The sequence below is a fragment of the Aptenodytes forsteri genome, unplaced genomic scaffold, assembly GCF_000699145.1.
Source record: "Aptenodytes forsteri isolate BGI_AS27 unplaced genomic scaffold, ASM69914v1 Scaffold104, whole genome shotgun sequence".
Classification (NCBI taxonomy): Eukaryota; Metazoa; Chordata; class Aves; order Sphenisciformes; family Spheniscidae; genus Aptenodytes; species Aptenodytes forsteri.
Window position 1 is genome coordinate 1,455,829 of NW_008795943.1, and position 10,601 is coordinate 1,466,429.

Sequence of the window (10,601 nt, forward strand, 5' to 3'; positions counted from 1 at the left end):
TCTACTCAATAATTATGCACTCTTTTGACAATAATTATGCTGTTGATCACAGAGAATCAGCCAGACATCATGTGGACATGATGCTTCCCACTATTGTTTTCATATAATCAGAATAATAACATGCATTATTTTTATCAAGTTTGACTATTTGATATATATTTTTAACTTCTCCTTACACTGTGTTTTCAGAGAGTCAGGAATTAGAGATCCCTGGCAGCCATCTTTCTACCACTTTCTAGCTCTCTTTGTGATGGGGTAAAGTCAGAAGTGTGCAAGTTTTAAAGGAGCACAGAGAGAGTTGTGAGATTTCATGATCACACATCTATTTTCAAGGTAATTTTTTTTATCCTTAGGTCCCAAACGATTGGTAGAGCAGAATTTTTTGGCTTTCTACTTGCCCTACTAAGAAAGGTGACATGATCCCACCTCTTCCTACATGTGGGAATTTTCCCTTCTGAAAATGAGAATTAGATTTGTAAGAAGGGAAAATGACTTGGTACATTTTTGAGTAAATGATGTCATTTCAGCAATCCTGCCTGCTGACTTTACTGTGACTTTAACCAGCAGAAATCCCCTGGTGCAGAAAGGATACCAAGGCTGCGCTGCAGGCGGAAGTTGCAATTTTCCACTGAAGTATCATTACAAAATGAATGGTAGCTGCGGGATTGCAAAACAAAGCCACATCCTCCTTGTAGTTCAACCTCAGCGGTCGTGTTCGTTTCTCTGTTAATCACTAGTGCTGGGGAAGAAAGAAAAGAAAAAGAAATGCAGACAGCAAGAAGAAAAACTAGGTGATAGAATAGATGATGGGTATCAAAGAATGTTTTAAGATAGTAAAGATATTGTTAAATATTTTAACAAAATTAAGATATTGTTAAAATTAAGATGTTTTACATCTTGATTTTAACATATCAAGATGTTTTAAACCCTACCTACCTACCTACGTAAGCTGTGGCAGGACATTAACCTAAGTACATAACCAAAGGCAGCGTATTGGGGCTTTCAGACTACTTAATATCCTTTATTATCTAAATGAATTAGTTCCTTAGCGTAGTTTGATAAAATAGAGAGGATCTTTTGCATAGAGGATGTGATGGTGTGTAGAAAGCATGAACAGAGTTCCAAACAAGGAGAGATTCCTGGAGGTTTAGCGCAGCTCAAAAGCAAAAGAATCAAAAGGATCAAATTCATATCAAATGAAAGATTTTTCTTTTTTAGAAAAATCTTATTGCTGTCTCTTGTATTTAGGATTATTTCCCATAGTGAAGATTATTCCTGTCCCATATGGTTTAAAAAATTTTTTTTTCTTCAATACTAAGCCACAGCTCTTTCCTTCACCTAAATATATGCAATAAATCCTCTAATAGCAATGAACGAGATCAGTGTGTGCTTTTGGAGATATCTGAAGATTGCACTAGAATCCTATCGTATCTTGCTTGTTTGAAAAATAACACCATGACTAAATTCTGATTTACGTGCTTGCTTGCCTAAAACTGTTTCTCTGATGCCTACTTTTCTGCTTATCTGTATTTCATTGAAAAATGGTAATAATTATTGACATTATTTCTTCATGAGTGCATGTGGACAGTATCACTGATACTTTTGGGAAAGCAAAGAAAATTAATCACTAATTGAAAATTTACAAGTGAACATTTACTCAGGTTTTTTTCCAAAATGACTACACAATTAATAAATGAGACTTTTCAATAAAAATTTAAATGAAATAAACACAAAGAAAATTGAAGAGAGTCATATTGAAGACAGCTTTATTATGAAACGTTAATTTGCTCTGAATGCCAGGAACATTTGTTATAAAGCAGCTGCCTATTTATTAAATATTATCATAGTGTGTTATCTACCATATTTCTACTTCTCCTGTTTTGAATTGGTATAAAACATGTTTAAAAAAGGATTTTAATTTTTTTTTTCACAAGTTACAAATAAGATGATGAATGAATGAGTAAATGTATTCAAGTCCCCTGAAAGGAATTTATTTCTGAGGCCATACTTCTAAAGAAAAATCAACAGCAAACCAGAAAACCAAAACATTCTGCTTAAAAATGTGAAAACACTTTGACAAAAAAAGCAAGCACTGGAAAAATTATCAATGGCAAACTTCTTCACTAAAAAGTTAGCTCAAATGTCTTAGCATATTCCATCCTGTTTCTTGAATATTTCTCCACTGTTATTAGAAAGTATCATGTGCATATTGTACTTAAAAACAAGCTGGCAAAGGCAATTCTTAGATCTGGTTTGTACAATCACTTTAATAAAATATTATCTGTACTGAGTTGCAATGGGAAGCATTTACAAATTCATAATCCCTCAGGTATTTTCTCACAAAAATGGGAGCTATCCCTTCTGATTTCCATTCTGTTGCTTCTTTACTAGTTCCTTGTATGCTTCTGACCTTAGAAACCTGGGGAAAGAGTCCTTTGCCATGAGACTATAGATTAACCTCTGAGCATCATCAAAGCAGCTGAGGGTGGGCTCAGAGATATTCCGAGAAATGTAGGTTTTGGTATGGAAGTCCATATTAATCTGTAGGAAGAAAGGAGGCATAAAACCAATGTCAGTTTGATTGGAAAGCTGAGGTCTGTTCGTGTACAGGATACAGTCTGCATTTGAATTTCCTCCCAAATACCCTGGCTGATGCAAATAAGCAGGAAGGTCATCCCTTCATTTTCTAGCATACTGAATTCTTAATTTTATTTGGCTCTTAAAAAGATGGCATCAATGAAAAAAAGAAGGGAAAAACTTGCTTCTGATTATCTCATCTTTTTGCCAAAGCAAATCCTATGAAGCAACCATTACCAAAGAGTAAATTAGAGATGAAGGTACTCAGCATCATTTTAGGTTTTGGCCCTATGTATTTTGTAAGGATTTTTTGTTTTTAATAATAATAAAATGGATTTCAATCATATGTAAGACATGGGGACATTCAAAGCACACTCACTATCAAAGGCAAAAACATCAGTATAAAAGTTTGTTAGGGAGTAGAATGTGAACAATAATTAATTAGCAATTTGTTCCTTCACAGTAAGCATTTTTTAAATAATGATAAAATTGAATGCTGTGATGGAAATTTTTGCAAGTTTGCATTTTAATTTTCATCGTGCCAAAAATACCTGTGCAAAAGAACAAATACAATCATTAACATTCCAATATACTGGTACCTAAATACAGAGAAAATGGTGCTTATTGCATTATAAAAATGGTTAGAGAAAACAAATGATATTGAACATTTCCTTAAATCTTAAGGTAGAAATTTCAGAAGGTGAAATAAACCCATGCCCTGTGTGAAGAATGTATTTAAAGTATAAACCATAAGAAGTCTTTGTTTGCTTCACAGAGTTCCACACAGTGTTTTCTACCTGGTAAATAATTGACATGAAAATGGAAGTACAGCCACGTTGAACTGTATTTTCTGTCATTCCTGTGAGTTTGGATCTGAACTTTCCACTTGATTCCCAACCTCAGTACCCAAAATACACGCAAAAAACTATTTTACGTCCTTTGGAGCATCAGCTTGTATAAAGTCAGAATAAATCCTTTGGGCTTTTGAGGCAATCTTAGTAGAGGACTTGGTTTTCTTGAAGTCCTCACAGGCCAGCCAGAACTCCACGTTCTCCTCACTGAATTCTGACTTCAAAAATGTGCTAAAAGCTGCTAAGCCATCTGGGGAAAAATGCATGAGATGGTGGGTAGAGGAAAACTGAAAGACCAATGCAGATTGTGTGTATGTATATACGCACATGTGTGTGTGTATATGCAGTATATATAGTGTAACTTCTGTGTCTGATATTGTTTTGCCTGTAGCCAGCAGTTAGTCTTAAGAGGCTGTTGTGGGAGAAATAAATAGGAGATGAAACTATAGCGATGATAAGGTGACTAAGAGAATTCTTTCAGAGAGTTACTAATTGAGGAATGCTTCCAATACCTGCCTGCCGTGGTTTAGTCTCTCTAGCACTGATACACTAGTCAAAAGGGGATCCTGGAGATTTTGGTCTTTAGGAGGATTTGTAGTGACTAGGATTTGAGGCTGACCCCTGGTCTAAGAAGCAAGCAGAAAATTAAGTCATATTGTGGTAGTGTGCTCCCCTCCGAGCTGAGGTTAGCCTGCCTAAATAGCGCTTCCATCTCCTTTCAAGTAATGGTTAAGACTTGGATGAAGAGATGGACTCTTTGTTACTTCTTTGTTCAGCTTTTTTTTGCACTTTTAGGAGAAAAAAATGTAACAAAGAAAGGTTTGTTTGGAAGAAATTGTTTTAAAATTAACCCAAATCACAAGGTCTTAGAAAAGAAAGCTGACAGCGCCCAAATTTAGTTGCATTAGTCAAGTTAATACTATTCAGAAACAGTGTGGAGGCACCCCAGGGTCCAGGCCACAAAGTTACTGCAGGAAAATGGGGCAGGGGCAAGCAAATTTTTAAGTTACATGTGATTTGGGGTTTCAAGTCAGTAGGAGAGGGATCGCTTGGAGAAGTGACTTTGGATATGTTAGAAATAATCATTTTTTGTTTGACTGAAAGGCAATGCACAACATGTATATTTCTTTGTAACAGGAATACCTACGAAAAGGTTTGTGGTATTTTTATTTAAAAAAATAGGAAAAACAGAACCATTGCACCGAGAGTTTAACAACAGCTATCTTCATAAAACAAAACTCTTTCAGAGCACTTCGGCCTTCTTAAATGTCCCTTAAGCATTGGCCAGAAGGTATACTGTGCTTGCAGCTTGGAGAAACATGCCCCCTCTGCCTTTCAGCACAGCAGCTCACATGCCTCCAGCGGTAGCGCTGGTGTGGTTGAAAGCCCATGGAGAGTTGAGCTGGAGAGCAGTGTGAAAACCTGACAGCAATGTTTGTGAACTGGGTTGACACACGTTTTTAAAAAAAATATTTTTCACTTACTTCTTACCTTTATTAGCTAGTAGTGTATCCACAGACTCAGACCAGGCCATTGTTTCCCCAGCATTTGACCTGTGGAAACAACATCTATCCTTGAAAATGGCATTGTGATTTTTTTGCCTGTGCAGTCTGTGGTAGCTAGTCTATTATTTGGCTATCTCCTTGAGGGAGCAGGGTGAGTAATTCATGTTACCCTACGCACTGAATAACAGAAAGTCAACAAAAAGCGTGACACATTTTTTTAGAGTGTAGAGAACCATATAGACTCAAAGTACAGCATTATTTGACATTGGCAACTTGATTATTTATCCAGGAGATAGTAGTAATGCTTGCAATTGGTTGAACTATAATAAAAGCATAGGAAGGATATTAATGTTCTAGAGCATGTACTGAATTTCTTCTTGAGTTCAAATGGATTAACCATTAATTTATATGACACTTTTTGCTTGGAATGAGTAGAATTATCTAAAACGTTACCATGCTAACAGTGGTAGGATAAATGGGCATTATTTCAGTTTCTCAGTGGTATAAGAAATTGAGTAAATTCATAGTTTTGGCTTTTCCTTTGTAACTTGCTGTAGGCTTCTGTTTGTTAGAAGTGAGACATGGAACTAACCGGACCCTTGCTCTTACAAAGCCTGGGTGCTCTGAAGATGTCCAAGCTGGTTCAGAAGCAAGGCTTAGTGTGCAGGCTAACAGAGGACAGCTGCACGATCTGACAAGCAAAAGGATGTCAGATAAGGGAACTGCATGCTAAGTGTGTAGAATATTTTTTTCTTGTAACTTGGGAAGGACGGTCATATTTAATTTAGTCCGTGAGTACATAGATAAAAGAAACCTGTCTTTTATTCCTGCAAAATTATGTTTTGATTCAAATTACCATTGTATGAGTTTTTAATTTAAACATCCAGCAGAGAAAAAGAACCTCCTTTACCAGCGTTATTGTTATCGCTTGCACTTTTTGTCACAAAACCTTGGAAGAATATGATTTCTTGAAAATGAAACATTTTGTGGAAATGTCAGACACATGCGGAGATGTCAGCATGTGCCTACCTGCTTTCCTGCATGCCAGTTTTTCTATTTGATTTTCTTAGGTTTTTGGCAGTCAGTCAGTTTGCAGCCTCAGGCATCCCCAAATGAACATTAGTCTCATATCTACCATTTGGTGATAAGCAGGAATAGATCTGTTTGGTTATCTAGCTCGTATTTTGTTTTAGAATAAGGAGCATACTTCTTCAATAAACCTTGATTCAGTGGTTTGTAACTGAAATTTTTTTGAAATAGTTTTTTTTAAGGAAAATTTTGAAAAAAAATTTCAGATCTTACAAATTATCTTGGCCAAAATATTTGAGCTAGACATTTCAAGTGTTAATCGGTTCTTCTTGTAATCTCTAAAGACAGGTGGTAAAAGATGAAGAATTTTGTTGAGCTGATACCTATTATGTACCCAGAACAGACTCAGTAGAAGGTTTTATCCCAACTTATTTTAAATTTTAGTAAAATTAATGCCTATTAATTTTTTTTAAACATAAACATTTAAAGGGAATGAAGAATGTTTTACTAGCATTTTGCATTTGTGAAAGATCTTGAAATAAATAGTTCAAAGTGCAAGGTCAGAGCAGAGTAAGTAATTGATCTCCCCCCCCCCCCCCCCAACCCTGGCTTCCAAAAACAGATTTTTTTATAAGGAGACAAGGAGACACATCAACTCTAGAATACCTGCAAGAATGCCTGGAGAGGTAGGTAGTAATTAAATAGATCGGTATCTCACATTGCTTTTGTTGAACTGTTACATTTTATACAAATAGTAGAGATGTATTAACCAGACAAAGAGAGAGGAAACCAACTTTCTAATCCTCTGGTTATGTATCTTGCATAGGTTATGGTAGGCAGGGGGATGTGAAACTGAATTTACATTCTATGTGAATATAGTAGTCACTTGACATCTTGGCAGCTCTGGAATGATTTGTGTGCATCTTCTCTCTCATTTGGTGGTAAGAAAGGAGAAATCAGAAAATTTGGAAATATTTTGTTTTGTTTCAGTGCAAAATAAAAACAAATTCCAGGAATTTTGATGGAAACGGAAATCTTATTTTCTGACTAGACCCTGTTTCCGTTCGAAAAACCTCACAACTGAAGTTTCATGGAGGTTAGCCATTCTGCATGGAAAGGTTTTTCTTAGTTGGTCTTTCTGGTTTCAGACATGTAAACTCATGGGGTGTAATTCTTTTCTACCTCATGCCTAGGTCTTGTATTCACATCCCTTAGGGAGGACAGGAGTTCTTCCTAACTAAAAGTAGAGCAGGTCATCCTTGGCTCAGCAAAGCATCACAAGCCACAGACACTGTCCACAATACTGAGGGGTGGGAAATTTGGGTGAGTAGAAAACAGGGTGGAAAAGGCTCTACTAAAACACAGCACCTGCCTGCACATGCTGTGCTGCTCTCTCCTCTAGGCTAGCGTAGTAAGAGCATGTATTCTCAAGGCTGACAAGATGCCCATCCATCAGGACAGCATTTTAAAGTAACCTTTGAAGTGAAGTTCACTACGCCTTTTTCTGTCTGACCAACTGGTGTCTGAAATCACCTATGGAAAGACCTTTATGCTGACTACTGACTTTCTGCCACTGTATATACTAACTTAATAAATAGGTATTTTAGGATCTAAAAGGTTCTGGATTCTGATAAATGGACCAAACGCTTTGTTCTGTATAAAATATTACAGCTCGTCTTAATTTACAAAAAAACCCCAACCCTAGAATTCTGTAAAAAATATTTGATATTCCTAAGGGGACTCTGAGAGCTCAACTGTCAAAACCCTGCTCTAAAGTATACAGGTTAGTTTGACAGCTGTATTCCACAGCTATTTCTCAGCATCACCAGGAATAGTATTTTCTAGTTGTAAATTTATAAAGAGATTATATCATAGTGTCACCATATTACATACCTGTAGTTATAATTATTACAATAGCTTGCGGTATTGACACCTTTAACAAGCAAGCTTTTTTGGTAGCTGTCAGTTTACTTGTATCCAGACTGCACAAAATTATATTTAAATAAAAAGAATAAAATTATGCATATTTATACATACATGCACACATACATGAGTGAAACTGGAGTGCAAATATAGTCAGTCTGTATTGAAAACATAAATGAAAACTAAACGTAGCATTATGTAGTACTTTGTGAGACATCGTGTGCTGATGGAATTAATCATACAGTTTGTTTTAGTAACTGTAATAATCAAAAATATAACAAATTTTCAGGTTGTTCAGTAAATATTTACTAGCTTTCTTGTCAAACAAAAAAGCAAAATGAAAGACCAGGATAAAACAGACAGCATGAATCTAATTCTGCTTCTCTTCCTTATGGGTAATATTATATGTTCTGATATTTACTTATCACTCAGAGAATTATTTCTCTGACCTCATGGGATCTACTTGAATGGGAATGGCAAGCAGAACTGACAACAAAGAATCAAAATAATCATATCTGCTTCAAAAGGGGAAGGAAAAGCTGCCTAGATTATTCAAAACTTGATCATCCCATCCCATAAATCACCTATGATTAAAATAGCCATAAACAACAACTCACTTCACCGGCATTTTTTGTTCCACTGTCTGACTGGCACAGGCAGGGCAGAATTTCTTTTTCTGACTGATCTTCAAGCTGAAGGTAATGTGACAGCAGGAACAATACCATTAGCATGTGAATAACCAAACAGTACAATGCAAATTGACAAACTGTTTTTAACACTTCCTTTAAAATTATTTCTTTCAGAAACATGGCTTGTTTTTTAACAGTGGCCATGCTATTTAATTAAAAACAATTTATATGCAAATATATCTCAATAAATATTTATGTTCTGAACAAAATCTTAACAGAGAAATCATCTTGTGATTTTTTCTCATTGACCATTTGGCTTACTGACTGTGCAAAAGAAAAAAGGAAAACGGGTTCAGTGTACGTAACTAGAAAATTCTTCACTTTAATTATTTACCCTCATATTGTATCTGCAAAGCTTATCCATCACCTTATACGTCTTGAAGGTCTAAGGCCCTTGAGCCATTGTCTCTTTTGTTTATTCATACAAGACTTACCACAATGGGACCAAAGAGCATTGGGGTGGCCATCATTTGCACATTGATGCTGTTACAAATAATGGGACCATGCAGTATTTGATACTTTCAATGCAGTGATTTTTTTTCTACTCTTACTGATATTTCATTCTATGTGCCATCTTCTAGGAACATCACTCTGCCCCAAAAACATTTTCACATAACTTTGTCTTTTGCTCTCAATAATTACTCTTTCCTCCCCAGCTCTTTTCTTTCTCTGTACATTCCTTGCTGTCCCTCGCTCCCCTGAACAAGCAGGCTTGCTTCCCTCCAAATCTTGTTGTGCTGCCTAAGCCTTTGCTCACCCTACCCAGCTTCCTGGTTCTTAATGTCTCCACTTGATGTAAACAAACTTTCACTGGTTCAGGAACTGGGATCCAGCTGTCCCAACCTGCGGAATAAAGGATTTTTGTCTTTTCAGTTAAAATATTTTACACCAAGTAGAGCAGCCTCAGGAGTTTAGGTGTCATTTGATTTTCCTATCTGGTATCGTCGCAGACAAAGCTGCCTTCTGCCTGACTGAGGACACAGTCTTTCTTATTTTAGCTATGTCTATCTTCTAAGGTAAGAAAGAAAGACCCAAGCACCACATGCCACATTTTGACCTTAGCAATGTTAAGGGGTTATTCCTTATCCTCACCTTTTGTGGATCTGTAAAAGAAGTTTCAGGACAAACTATTGGATGAACTTCACATGGGACAAAAAATAGTGAATCTGATCAATAGTGCTCCAGAAAGCTGAAATCAGATGGGAACAGATACAGTTACTGGGTTGATTGGGAGAATTGAACTGTCTTGCAGGAGAAGAATAAAAGACGTCAGTTTGTCTGTAAAATGAAAGCAAAGAGGAGCTATGATTGCTCTCTGTGCATACGGAGGGGTAACCCAGACAGAAAAAGCAATTATTTTACCTTAATGATCATATAGGCAAAAGAAAAAATGTATATAAACAGCCAGTGAATAAATTTAGGCTGGAAATCAGAAGGCAGCTTCAGAAAAAGTTGTTTTTAACAGCCTCCCAGTAGAATTTTTGTCCTTTCTACTCCTCTGTACTGCAAAGATAGAGCTTCATATATTTATGAAAGAGATTATTTTAAATTGTTGCCTTTGATAATAGGAAAGTAGAAACGATGACCCAAGATACCCCCTTCAGTCCTACATAACACTAAAAAAGATTCCTGGCAGCAAAATACGAATCCTTTCTGCAATTTCTTACCTTTGCATCCACTTGCTTCTGAAAGTTATAACAGAAAGAGAGAAATATGAATTAGCATCCTGATTCTCTGCAGTCCTGCTTATTTTCCTCAATCAGTTATCTTCTCTTATTTCCACAGAGTATGTACTGCTGACTGTAATGCTGCCAGACAGGACCAAAAGCCTCCCATGCCTTATGCTAGTAAGACTAACTTCAGCATCTTACAGGTGGAGAAGAAAACCTTCAGCATCTGCATTTACATTAAATCCTTTGTGACTGATTTGAGTCCCAGGTTTGAGCTTTGGTAAAAGAGGATAAACATAATACAAAATCCAAACAATATTTATTTGTAGAGTTTCTGGCCTGGCGGACTGTAAATAG

General features: G+C 36.3%; 1 protein-coding gene across 1 annotated transcript; it reads right to left on the reverse strand.

The window, feature by feature from the left end:
* Window positions 1-2,352: 2,352 nt before the first annotated feature.
* On the reverse strand, window positions 2,353-8,513 carry RGS21 (regulator of G-protein signaling 21). Its single transcript, XM_009285316.1, has 4 exons — window positions 8,503-8,513; window positions 4,920-4,996; window positions 3,512-3,678; window positions 2,353-2,541 (listed from the first exon to the last, which is right to left on the reverse strand). Exons 1-4 carry the CDS (start codon window positions 8,511-8,513, stop codon window positions 2,353-2,355), a joined length of 444 nt encoding a protein of 147 aa, XP_009283591.1.
* Between the last annotated feature and the right edge of the window lie 2,088 nt (window positions 8,514-10,601).